Source organism: Scylla paramamosain, chromosome 25 (genome assembly GCF_035594125.1).
Source record: "Scylla paramamosain isolate STU-SP2022 chromosome 25, ASM3559412v1, whole genome shotgun sequence".
Taxonomy (NCBI): Eukaryota; Metazoa; Arthropoda; class Malacostraca; order Decapoda; family Portunidae; genus Scylla; species Scylla paramamosain.
The window spans coordinates 19,371,102-19,385,623 of NC_087175.1; the positions used below are offsets into that span (position 1 = coordinate 19,371,102).

Genomic DNA, 14,522 nt, shown 5'->3' on the forward strand with positions numbered 1-14,522 from the left:
ATATATATATATATATATATATATATATATATATATATATATATATATATATATATATATATATATATATATATATATATATGGAGGGTTAGGTTGTTAGATTAATATAGCCTTATTTCATCAAGAATTTCGTCAGTATTTGGTGGTGCACAGATCCTCACACCAGGTAAAAATTAAGATGAAATGATGAACTAATGTTGTACCTTGCTGTACCCAAGCACAGCTAGCACGCCAGCCTTGAAGAGAATCACCACAATACAAAAAATAAATAAAATAAAATAAAATAAAAATAAGAAGTCGGGGTGGGAGGGAGGTGCTGGTAAATATATCATTTTTTTCTTATTCACAGTTTAAGCTTGAAACACTATATATATATATATATATATATATATATATATATATATATATATATATATATATATATATATATATATATATATATATATATATATATTAGTGTTTCAAGCTTACACTGTGAATAAGAAGAAAAAATGATATATTTAATTCATCAGTTTCCTTATTTGTACCTGGCGTGAGGGACTGTTTACCACTAAACATAAAACCATGAAAACAGCATTTCACTTTGAGTGTAACCCTCCATATATATATATATATATATATATATATATATATATATATATATATATATATATATATATATATATATATATATATAATGTTACGAAGGCATGGAAATGTTTGTTTTGTTTAAATCTAGCGGGCTGGGTGGCCATATCAGGGAGCGGTGAGTTGTTTAGGGAGCAGGGAGGGAGAGAGGGGATACGGTGGGTCCGTGACATCTAGCTTCCTCAGACGCTTTGGCTTCCCTTCTGCTTCGCTGTTGTGCCTTATCTCCGCATATGTGACTCCCGTGTACATCTGTGCTGAGAGACACTGACTGTGGTAAGCGACAGTGACTATGGTGGTAGTCTGTGGCCTGTGATATAAGGGTAAAACTGCAGTGGTGGCGTCCACTCCACCACTTGTTCCCCGTCCTGTCCTATGACTTTGAACTTGTACATGTGTGGTTTCGGACAGTAAAAGGCAGTAAAGGATTCCAGTGCTGGCACCCTTCCCTGAGTGTGTGAAAAGCCAGTCACTAGGGAAATTGCCTGTTAAATCCTCGTTCCAGCCCGGAGCCCTGTGATAAATGCTGCCGCCCCGCCCCGACACCTGTATTTTCGCACCAAGGGACGGAGCTTGCAGACACGCGTGTTCCGGAAGGCTTACCTGACGATTGGGGGGAGGGGGGGGCGACGTGGCAAAAAAAAAAAAAAATAAATAAATAAATAAAAAATAAATAAATAAATAAAATGAGTGGAATCATTGTATATAGTTTATGATTTTATCCATATTTCTGCTTAGTGTGACGGTCTGTACACCACTAAACAGACAAAACCATGAAAATACAGCAAAAATTTAAGTTTGTCTCAGTATGCCCTTCCGTTTTCTATTTGCCCGTTGTTATGTGTGTGTGTGTGTGTGTGTGTGTGTGTGTGTCCTGGCGCTATATGCAGTTGTCATGAATTTAGCTACTCTGGTACGTGGGAGGCTCAGACAAACCCATACACAGCTTTAATTAGCACGGGAATAGCAGGTGTGGAAAGTTAGGAAGAGTATAAGTTAGGAAACGCCTATCATCTCGATGTTTTTTTTTTTTCTTCGACCTGCCCGTGGGTCGTGCAGGTGTGTACGACAGGGAGGTCAGGTCAGCAGTGCAGGCGGTCATGGGGGCGGGAATGGCTTGGGTAGTGGGGGAGTCACCTGACCGTGACCAGTGGGTGGGTATGTGGATGGTCTGTTGGAGTCTGTGGGGCTAAAAACCTCTGTAATTTTCCCAGACTCTGCCTAACTTACAATTGTAAAAGGGGGAAGGGCTTGTCTGATTGGGTTTAATTTTTTTTTATATTAACAAAGTTGTTTTAATCATTAAGTTGGTGATTTTGTTAATATTTCGTTTACTTTCTTTTTTGAACTTGGTAAAAAAAAAAGGTAGCTGCCACCAGCCACGGGTTTATGCCTTTTTTTTTTTTATGTGTTGTATGATAGTGTTGTTATTAATTAGCCAGGGTGCTATAAGGCACTGGAAAATCCCTGATCTGATCTGATGTCAGTATATATATATATATATATATATATATATATATATATATATATATATATATATATATATATATATATATATATATATATATAACCCTTCAAATGATTTTTCTCTGAATAACCAATGATTTATCTAGTAGATTATTCTGTTACCTGAATAACCAATGATTTATCAAGTAGATTATTCTGTTACCTTGGAGGTGTGGGACCCCTATACTAAGAAAAGTAAAAATGCCCTTAATCAGTTCATGAGATGAATTTTAGGTGAATAAAAAAATAAAAAAATTTGAGTGTGCCCAGGGTTACCTTAATTTTCAGTAATACGCATCTTGATCTTGATGGTACAGGATAGCTCCTGAACCAGGCCTTTGGATCGGCAACTCCTGTAGATGGGGGGAAGAAAAGAGAAACGAACAGCATCCTCTATCCTAATTGTTCATACATCTGGCACGCCACATTCTCTTCAGAAACTCTTTCACCGCCTCAATCATTCTTTCATTCGCCTCTCTACACAATCCCAGCAACAACACCATCCATTCCTTTCCTGTCTTCTCCACTCTTTCATTCCTATCATGCCCTAACTCAGTCAGTATCACTTGCATCATCTCATTCCTGTCTCTGGCATACTTCACACACTCCAGCACCACATATTCCACTGTCTCATCCTCTCCCATGTCACACATCTGGCACACTTTGCTGCCGGACTCAGACCACCTGTAACTCCTTGCATTCACATTTATACAATATGCCCTCGCTCGGAAGAGAAGATCACCACTCAGGCTTCCATCATACCACCTTTCATACCTCGGGACCTCTTTTTCCTTGTACCATTCCACGGTCTTCTTTCTTTCCATTTCATTCTTCCATTCATTCAGTCCCACACATTTCACTTCTTTGTCTATCTCATTCTTCCATTTTCTCACATCCCATTCGGCTCCCACTCTGCCTCCTCTTGTTACCACCCATTCACGCTCATTTTGATTCCTCCCTGCCATTCTTATCGCCCACACAACTTCCAATCCATTCCTGTCTGTCATTCTCATGCATCTCTTCCTCCATTTGCTTCCACTTTCATTCCACAGGTACACCTTCCTTGCTATTCTTGCATCATCCATTCTCTCAAGCCTAATCTTGTACCTAAGTGTGGCTTTTGTGAGTCTTTCCCTAAAGTAGTGTAAAGTAGTGTTGGTATTGCATCAAAATATGTTGTGTATCATTGGTGTATTGACTAATACATAATCCCAAGAAAATTTACTTATCTAATCTGAATTCTAAGTTTACATCCTGCAAATTTTTCCCCAAAAAATAAAAAGATGACTGACCATGGAATTTACATGTTCTATCAGTGGACAAACTGTCTGGTTAGTGTCTCACACAAATAATTATTTTATAATAGGCACAAATGGTTATTCTGATATAGACAAGTTTTGTAAACAATATAAACTCGGACAACAAGAAGTACCCGTGGACAAGTGATCTGATTGCAGAGTCTCCTGCCAATCCTTATACAGGGCTGCCTCACACTAAAAAGTACACTGGAACCTTGGTTACTGAACACCTCCCTTTTCAAACAAAATTTTGAATTAATTATTGCTTCGATTGCAGGTTTGTTCTAGAACAAAGTTACTTGATTTCAATTATTAAAAGACATAGCAAAAGCTGCTGTTTATTACTAATTTATAGTTTCAATAAATATTTACTTAATTTTGATATATTTGGAAGAAAGATGCAGAGTGTAAGGCTAATTCAATCTTTGAAATAAAGTAAATGTGATTATGTTGTAAACAAACAGTTTTTGCCACTCAGGAGTAATCCTGAGCCACCTGTGGCTCTCTTTATAACCCACAATGCCATCATTACTACACTACTGCATTTTTCCAGTAGCATTTCCCAGCAGCAAGATGTCCAAGTGTTATGATCACCTTCATTTTGGTGTCAAATGGATTGCTCCTCTCTGTGTCCCTCTGTGAGGCTTTCCTCATTAGATCAGTCAAAACAGCATCTTCTGATAACTCATGTGTCACTAAGTTCATTCAATATATCTTTTCTGGATAAATATTTTGTGAGCTGGAGATATTGTGTGAAACAGCCATCTTGGCTGTGGGAATGTATGTCATAAGCCGCTAAGAAAGTGTAGACTGGTGTCTGGGAACAGATTAATCCATCTTATGTTGATTCCCATGGCGAAAATAGTTTCTTTTTTTTTAACATTTTGGATTTCAAAAGGCATTCAGGAATGAGTTAAGCTTGAGAACCCAAGCTTGAGAACCAAAGGTTCCACTGTAGATCCTTCTGACCGAATATAATTTTTTTTTTCAATATCCCTAAAAGTCTATAACCCTTCTCTACTCTCAGATTGTTCTTTAACATTTTACCTAATGGCCCTACATACTGCCAGATCCTAACACTGTCTCAACGAATTTAGATCTTATATTATTTTCAAAAATTTTCCGTAGCTACACAGATTATCGTTTCCTACAAGTTTCCACTTAATCTGTAATATCTTGTGAAAGGAATGTTTTATCTGACTAGTGTATCAAAGGCAATAGACGTTGGTTTTTCTGGTTTTCCCATAGTCCTGGTATGGGTAGGTAGGATGTATTCATCTGTGCTGAGCTTTTCTTCATCTTAATATATATATATATATATATATATATATATATATATATATATATATATATATATATATATATATATATATATATATATATAGTGGAAGCTCGGTTACGAAACGTCTCCCTTTCCGAACAACTTGGTTTTCGAACAAAAAATTTTACTTGTAATTGGTTTGGTTGCCGTACCATAATTTGATTTTCGAACAAAGTTACTTGATTTCAAATACTACATGATGTAGCAAAAAATGCCATTTATTACTAATTTATAGTTTTTATAAATATTTCCTTCATTTATATATTTGAAGGAGAGACACAGAGGGTAAGACAGTCATTCAGTCTTTGAAATAAGTTAAAATGTGATTCTGTTGAAGAACCAAGGTTACTGTATCATGGAATTTTATCTGGTAGTGTGGAAATATTGTGACATTTGGTAGCTGAGCGTGGAATAAATTTCCACATCCACAGCTTCCAAGGAACTGTGTGAATATGAAATATGTACTAAAATGATGCAAAATTCATGTTAATAAACGTTAATATGTGTGTGTGTGTGTGTGTGTGTGTGTGTGTGTGTGTGTGTGTATATATATATATATATATATATATATATATATATATATATATATATATATATATATATATATATATATATATATATATATAATTGTCAAAGTAATGTTAACTTCCAGAAATTAACACACGTTTCTCCTTTTATATTTAGTAGCGAATTCCATGTAGGTGTAAAAAAAAACAGACATCATTGAATTGGCAACTCTTGGTATTCCACACAGCGTTGTGTAGAAATATGGTAACCTTGTGAAGAACCTTGATGTAAATAAACAAGGTTCGGCTCTGAGGAGTAATCCCGAGCCTCCTGTGGCTCTCTCTATGACCCGTAACACCACCACTACTGCATTTTTCCAGTAGCTTTTCCTAGCAGCAAGATGTGTAAGTGTTATGATAACCTTCAATTTGATGGTGAGTGGGTTGCTTCTCTCTGTGCCACTGTAAGGCTTCCCTCACTTGATTGGTAACAAAGAGAATGCCTGCCTAAACAATGTCTTTTGATGAGTTCTGTGTCATGAAGTTCATTCAGTACATCCTTTCTATATAAAAAAATTTCAAAGCTGGAGATGTTGGGGAGTGGCCATCTTAGCAGTGGGTGTGTCAGCCACTACCTGCTAAGGCATGGTAGATCAGTGTCTGAGAATGGGTTAATCTGTTTTACATTGATTCCTATGGGATAAATAATTTCGGTTTTCGAACATTTTGGATTTCGAACGGCATTCAAGAAGAAATTAACTTATATATATATATATATATATATATATATATATATATATATATATATATATATATATATATATATATATATATATATATATATATATTCACTTTATTACTTGCAATGTTTCACTTTCACAGAAAGCATCTTCAGGCTAAAATATATTTATATTTAATACATTATAAAAAAAATATAATTTAGAAAAATAAGAACAAAAAAAAAATAAATAAATAAATAAACAAAATAAAAATAAAACCTAAGTTGCACAATAGAAAGTAAAGACAAAAAGCTGACATATGTATGATGGTGGGGTCACATTGTTATAAAAAAAAAAAAAAAATAATAATAAAAAGCAGCAGAGATAATGTATAGAGCAATAGTGATATATGATGGAAAAACTAAGTGAGATCTAAATAAAACAAATCTGATGTGCACTTGCTGGCAGAATGGTGAGGATTAACAGAGGGTGGTGGCGTGTGAGTTAGCTTGACTACTAGCTCTGAAGCCGAAGCTCCGAGCAAAGGTTTATAAAAGGTACAGTTGGGATGATGATAATTGGTTATTTAATTAAGGTTTTAAGTGTTTAATATAATTAGCTGCCAATATTTTAATGTCTGTGTGTGCATCTGCTTTATGTAATATTCTGAAGTCTTTTTCAGAAAAAAGGATAGTCATGTTTGTGTGTGTGTTCTTATTGCAGAGAAAGGGGGAGGAGCTATTTGTTTCTTTATGTTCACTAATTCTTTGTGTAAGATTCCTCTTGGTTTCTCCAGTATATCAAGTCTTACAACTTGAACAATTGAGTTCATAAATGATGTTGGAGATGAGTCCAGTAGGAATGCTGTCTTTAAATTTAAAGAAAGAGGCAATAGTAAATCATAGTGAAGGTGAAATTGAATTTAGTGTCAGGGCATTGTGTTTTAAGTATGATACTAAATCTTTTTTAATAGTATAACTAAAATGGCCATAGTAAGGTAATTTTATGTGTTTCTTAGGTGTCATCTGGGTGTCATTTGAGAAAGGCTTATTGAATTTCCTGTCTTGAAAGTTATAGACAGTATTATTGATGATGCTTAGCAGAAACCTGTTATTATGGAAAACGTCCTTAAAAAGTTGATCTTATGGTCAAATGTAAACAAATTTGAAGAAAGACTGGAGCAACGAAATGGGAGAGTTCTAATAGCATTAATTTTGTTCTTCAGTTATTTAAGATTAATGCTATTAGAACTTTCTAGGGAGGGAGGGGGGGATGCTTGGCATGGTAGAATATGTTCAAATTTGAATTACTGATTAAATTTGTTAGGTTTCCTTTATTTCCTGATGTGTTTTTCACCTGTTTGTTTGGTTGTTAAAATTAGGTAGCTGCCACCATCATTTCTGATAAGTTTGCCCTTGATCTATGACATCTTGTGAAGGACTTTTTTTTTTACCTGTGTAACAAAAGCCAGGAACCTTGGTTTGTGGTCATCTTGAATATTACTGGGATAAGTGGGAAAGATGTATTTCTCCACACCAAACTATGATTATATTTCAAATTTATGTGTAAATTCTCAATTTCTGGATTACAATTTCATTTAGTATCATTCTCTGAAGTTCTTACAAATCTCAAAAATAAGTGTTTAGGTTTTATCTACAAGTCCAAAAACAAATATGTACTTGGAGATGTTATTGTTCCTTTAGGATAATCTGACTAAATAATTGTATGTGATCACTGCTGAATGATGTTATCTTTTATCTCCCTCCTATTTAATTTATTTTCTTTACTCTATCTCATGACACACAGACCAGGCCAGAGTCCAGGCTGCCTCCATGCTTAGAACCGGCCACTCTCCCTTTCTTCCCAGAGGGTCCCTGCAGGACAGGCTGTGGCACGTGCTGCCAGGAGCAGTGTTGCGGTGAAGGCTGTGAGACTAGGCCGCAGCATGAGTGGCCAGCAGCAACAGCAACAGCAGTCTGCTTCAGGTGTAGGGGGGTGCAGGCATGGTAGCAAGAATCACCAGGAGGTTGGCAGCTCCAGCCACAGAGGAGAGGTCAAGTTAGGGTGTCAGCTGTATGATAAAACTTTTAAATGTAGCAAAGGGCTGAGGTACCACCCCATCACACAGAGCAGTGTTAACGATTATGAGTGTGGGAAGAAATATACCAGAAAGTCTCATCTCACCAGACACATCCTGACACACATTGGTGTTAGGGATTATGAGTGTGAGGAGTGTGGGAAGAAATTTATCAGAAAGTCTCATCTCACCAGACACATCCTGACACACAGGAGTGTTAGGAATTATGAGTGTGAGGAGTGTGGGAAGAAATTTACCAGAAAATCTCATCTCACCAGACACATCCTGACACACAGTGGTGTTAGGGATTATGAGTGTGAGGAGTGTGGGAAGAAATTTACCAGAAAGTTTCATCTCACCAGACACTTCCTGACACACAGTGGTGTCATGAATTACGAGTGTGGGGAGTGTGGGAAGAAATTTACCACAAAGTCTTACCTCACCACACACATCGTGACACACACTGGTGTCAGGAATTATGAGTGTGAAGAGTGTGGGAAGAAATTTACCACAAAATCTAACCTCAATACACACACCCTGACACACAGTGGTATCAGGAATCATGAGTGTGAAGAATGTGGGAAAAAATTTACCCTTAAGAGTGCCCTCACCGCACACACCCTGACACACAGTGGTGTCAGGAATTATGAGTGTGAGGAGTGTGGGAAGAAATTCAACAGAAAGTATTCTCTCACCATACACACACTGACACACAGTGGTGTCAAAAATCATGAGTGTGAAGAATGTGGCAAAAAGTTTCCTAGCATTGCTTATCTCAACAGGCATGCCTTCAGACATACTGGCTTGAGGGAGTTCAAGTGTGATGTTTGTGGCAAGTGTTTCAAGACAAAGTCTGACATTGCTAGGCATATGAGGATCCACTTTTGAGGTGGCTGTACCCTTGCCTGTGGTGGTGGTGGTGGTGTAGTAGTAGTGGCCCCAACACTTTTTGTTGGCAGTACAGGTGTGACAATAGATGTGTCTGTATGGTGAACCTTCGTGTTTAATTATCTTTCGTGTATTTGTGTGTGCAGTGAGTTGTTGTGTTGTGCCTGAGTTCTGTGTATGTATTGTAACAAGGTCCCTCCACTCATCTGCAAGATTGTGTGGTATGTGTCACCCCTGTGTCTGTCTGAGGGTCCTGGAGGATTGAGATATAAATAAAAATGTGGCATATCATTTATTTACTGTATTTTCCTAGCATGGGAGTCCCGACACCACCAAATAACAAAGAAAACCATGTAAACATAGCACCGTTTGACTTTTAAGACAGTCTGACTCTCCATATCTTTTTTTTTTACAAACTTAACATGTCAAGAAAAAACATGCCACAGCATTTACATTTCCTGTATATTTACCTGGCATGAGGGTCTCCATACCACTAAATAGTAGAGAAGACCCCCCAAAAATATAGGACCATTTCAGTTTGCTGCAGTCAAATCTTTGTTTTCTTTGGTCTTGCAAGCTTAAAATCCAAATAAAATAATTAGTTTGTCATTTTATCCTTGGCAGGTTGGTACACTCATCCGTTGACAGTTTTAGTACAGACTTGACAAATGAGTGAGATGTGTTTTGTTGTGTGCTTTCTGGAGTTATGTAAACATCCTTCTGCACCACCCACCACTGAGTACTACACCGCCTGTCACTGAACTTACTGGTGACGAAATGACATCTGTGGTTGCTGTGTGCTAAGGAATAAAAATATCTAAGAAACAATTGAACCAGATCCCTTGGCTTGTAGGCATATGGCTGGGGGCAACACCTCAACATTCCAACACACAGACATTACACCTGAGTGTCACACACCTGACGCACCTTCATCAGGAAGCACGCGTGTCACTATAACTACAAGGTGAATTAGACTGTACACAACATCCTACTGTATTCCCTACTGTATTACTATTACTATATGATAGTAAACGCAGTATGCATATGGGCACAAGAGGTAAATACTGACTAGGAGATATAGAAACAGACTGGGTGAAGAGTGAAAGAGGGGTTAGGTAAGGATGTATAGTGTCACCAATCCTTTTCAGCCTGTATAGAAGGGTTTCACATGATGTCATCTCCCAGAAGAGTCAGCAGCCAGAAAGAGAAGAATAAATGCACAAGTAAGTGTAAGGAATGATAAGATGTGTGCTGTTTTATGCAGATGATGTAGTGGTTATGAGTGAATTGGCAGATGAGCTCCAAAGTTTGCTGGATGTTGTAGATGGGTATGGAAGAGACTTTGGAGTTAGGTTTAGCAGTGAGAAAAGTAAGGTAATGATTGTGCATATGTCTGAGGATGAAAGTAATGCAGTATGGAGAATTGGAGAGAATGAGCTGAAACAGGCACAATACAAGTATATGCTTAGGGAAGTGGATGAGTTTGAATGGGTGTGAAAAGGCAAAGAGTGAAAAGATAAGCATGATAAACCATTGGAAAGGGCAACTGGGATGTGCAGCAAGGATGAGAGTACGATGAACTGGGAGAAGTGTGGAAGTGTGGCTGTGCTGGGTGTTATGTATGGTATGGATGTGATTGCATGGAATGGAAATGAAATTGAAAAGTTAAAAAAAGGGGCAGAATAGAGTAGCTAGGATGGCACAGAATGCACCTAGGTATACAGCAGTAGAAGCTTTGAAAAGTGATATGGGATGGAGCACGTTTAGGGAAAGATTTATAAAAACAAAAGGGACACTAAGGTACAAGATTAGGTTTAAAAAAATGGATGATACAAGGATAGCAAAAAAGGTGTATCTGTGGAATGAATGTGGAAGCAAATGGAGGAAGTGCGTGAGAATGACAGACAGGAATGAATTACAGGTGTGGGGGATGAGAATTGGTGGGAGGATTCAAAATCGAGAATGGGTCGTGACAAGAGGAAGCATAGTGGGAACTGAATGGGATGCGAGAAAATGGAAGAGTGAAATAGAGAAGAGAAGTGTGTGGAACTGAATGAATGGAAGAATGTGATGGAACGAAAGAGCACTGTGGAATGGTACAAGGAGAAAGAGGCCTCATTGTATGAAAGGTGGTATGATGGCCTGGGTGATGATCTGGATATATACTACATGAAAAACCTATAGTCCTTATGACAAAGTTGTGAATTTTCATAGCTATGAACCGCCTACAGGCGGTACTTATAAATAATCATGTGACACATGCGGTACATAATTCTCATGTAGAGAGAACGTGCCCCCGAAGTTGTCCTAACCTGCTAAGTCACTGAGGGGCTAGGGGATCTCGCTAGTTTTGAAGGTAGCAATTAGAACTGCAGTTAAAGAGTCATGGGTTGTATCTAAGCGAAACGGTCAATCATCAGGAATCAGGAAGGGCGAAGAAAAGGAGGTACTTTGCTTGAAGTGACCGAGTACTAACTGGCTAGTGGATGTCAATGACGTGGCGTACTCCATAGCTGGAGTCCCACTGTCAGAGCACAATTTACCTTCAACGAAGTCCTTAATCTTGGTAACGCAGGAGGTCACGGCCACACGTCTGCTCCTGAGGGAGTCCACACGGTATCTAGAAAGAAAATTAATGTGGCGGACAGCGTTGCCAGATTGTTTTGGCCATATTATCGTACCACACAGGTTGAAATTATTGTACTTCTGGTAAAATTATCGTACATATGTAATTATTCCAAATATTATGCAAAACTGCCACTTTCCAAATACAGAATTTAGGTTTTATATATATATATATATATATATATATATATATATATATATATATATATATATATATATATATATATATATATATATATATATATATATATATATATATATATATATATATATATATATATATATATATATATATATATATATACTCGTATATATATATATATATATATATATATATATATATATATATATATATATATATATATATATATATATATATATATATATATATAGAGAGAGAGAGAGAGAGAGAGAGAGAGAGAGAGAGAGAGAGAGAGAGAGAGAGAGAGAGAGAGAGAGAGAGAGAGAGAGAGAGTGTGTGTGTGTGCACCCCCTACACACCTCCAGACACACTCCAACATCCCCTAAACACACCAAATACACTGAAAGCACTGTCACGGAAGACAAATACTACAAAGACAGACAGGGCAGCAGGAAAAAATAACCTAAATAGTTTTCTTAGCATTTTCCTGTTTTATCACCTCCTCCATTCCTTCTCCCTTTCTCTTCCTCCTCTATTTATCTTATTTTCTTACTCATTCTACTCTTATCTACAAGTCTGAGTTTAGAAACACGTGGAAACACCAGGAAAACACTGCAAACTACGATAAATATTACCGAGGAGACAGCGGAGCCGATCAAGGTCCCGAGTCCATGATGGCGGCAGTGACGTCACGGCTATTTTACGTACCGTAACGGATTTCATTTTGAAATTGACCCCTCGAAAAATGGAGCTAGGCTCGAATGCCTTATATATATTCTGACTTGACAAATACTTTAACTAATATTCACAATATTATAACAGCTCCAGCTTGAGTAGTATTTAAAAAAATATCTAAATGAGTTATGGAAAAAATGTTGAAATATTCGGCACCATTTAAATCATTGAAAAGTCCACAACATTTGAATTTTCAGGAACGTAAAGAATAAAAAAAAAAAAAAAAAAATCCGAACTATCATCTTACACCATCAAAAGTTACCTGTAACAAGAAGTAAACAAATAAAACCGAAATTGTGTAAAAAAACAAAAACAAAAAAAAACAAGCGTTGGAACCTAAACACGATTAAAAACCACTGAAAAGTCCACCCATTTTGACTCAACAACAAGATAAAACACTTTAAAACATACGAACTATTTTTTCAAGCAATGAAAAGTTAGTTACAAGCTGAAATAGAGAGACAATAACACAAAAAGTGTTGTAATCACAACTTTTAACAGGACCATAAACCATTTTTAAAGTCCACTCATTTCAACAGGAACGAAAAAAACACTTTAAAAATCATAAGTGATTTTTAGAAACACAAAAGACGTAATTATAGCGTGAAAAAAAAAAAACAAGTTTGTCAAAATACTGCCAAAAAAAAAAAAAAAAAAAAAACACCCCGCATTTTCGTAAAGCAACACAGAATTGAAAACAACTCAACACAAGCAACGAAAACACTTCTAAAGCAAATAATTATTTTCATAAACCATAAAAACATGCTATACGAGCAGAATAAAGAAGTTAAGAAATTTACCAAAAAAATACTGGAACCAACAGGTTGGCACAGGTTGAAACAGGTAGCCAGCCATGGCTATGTGGCCTTTGGCAGTGGAGAGAACGGCCACTATTTTGCCTGTTATTCTTCCATCGTAACTAAATGAGGCAATGGCGGATATATCTAGCTAGCGGATATGAAAGCCTAGTCATGTGGCTCCACTTTGTGACGTGTTAGGCTTACAATAAATAAGAGATGAAGCAGATAAAAGCTCATAATAAGGACGCTCTACCTCTATCTGTTTGTTTACATAGATCTCCCTTCAATATTTAGCTAAATTTTCAGACTCAGATGCGAGGAAACCTTAAATAAATAATAAATAACCTCAAAAACACCCAAATAACGAATAAACTGACAGGAAGTCCGCGGGAGGAGTGTGTTACGGTGAGGGCGGTAAGGCTGACAGGAGGAGGCCGCCAACACTGTACTCACCTTAAGTAGCTGTGTCTCTCTGGTGCTGCTTGATGGAGGAAGAAGCTGCCGGGAATATGCAAACACTGATCGCTATTAGGAGTGTGTGTGGCAAGACTGGCCAGTGCTGACTAAAACAATGTAACACCAATCCCTCCTTCCCCAGCGCCCCTGCCAATGTAATCACACCACCACCACCGCCAGGAATATGCACTGATCACTATTAGGAAAGTGTGTGGCAAGACTGACCAGTGCCGACCAAAGCAATGTAACACAAATCCCTGCCTCCTCAGCGTCACCACCACCACCACTAGCACCCCCTGCCCTCACAGCACTATTCCTTAGCCCGCGAGTCCAGCGTTGCCAGATTGTTTTGGCCATGTTATCGTACTACACAGGTTGAAATTATTGTACTTCTGGTAAAATTATCGTACATGTGTAATTATTCTAAATATTATGCAAAACTACCACTTTCCAAATACAGCAGAATTTAGGTTTATATATATATATATATATATATATATATATATATATATATATATATATATATATATATATATATATATATATATATATATATATATATATATATATATATATATATATATATATATACATATATATATATATATATATATATATATATATATATATATATATATATATATATATATATATATATATATATATATATACATATACATATATATATATACATATATATATATATATATATATATATATATATATATATATATATATATATATATATATATATATATATATATATATATATATATATATATATATATATATATATATATATATATATATATATATATATTG

General features: G+C 36.4%; 1 protein-coding gene and 1 long non-coding RNA gene across 4 annotated transcripts; one reads left to right on the forward strand and one right to left on the reverse strand.

Annotated features, from left to right (window-relative positions):
• Positions 1-735: 735 nt before the first annotated feature.
• On the forward strand, positions 736-9,233 carry LOC135113329 (zinc finger protein 100-like). Of its 3 annotated transcripts, none has more exons than XM_064028568.1 (2): positions 736-1,540; positions 7,784-9,233. In XM_064028568.1, exon 2 carries the CDS (start codon positions 7,923-7,925, stop codon positions 8,940-8,942), a length of 1,020 nt encoding a protein of 339 aa, XP_063884638.1. In that variant the 5' UTR covers positions 736-1,540; positions 7,784-7,922; the 3' UTR covers positions 8,943-9,233. The 3 variants fall into 3 exon arrangements, with proteins under 3 accessions (XP_063884638.1, XP_063884637.1, XP_063884639.1); XM_064028567.1 differs by having other exon boundaries at positions 737-903; XM_064028569.1 differs by having other exon boundaries at positions 758-785.
• Positions 9,220-14,033, reverse strand: LOC135113331 (uncharacterized). Its single transcript, XR_010274788.1, has 2 exons — positions 13,698-14,033; positions 9,220-11,562 (listed from the first exon to the last, which is right to left on the reverse strand). It is a non-coding gene; the product is annotated as an uncharacterized LOC135113331 (long non-coding RNA).
• Positions 14,034-14,522: the final 489 nt, after the last annotated feature.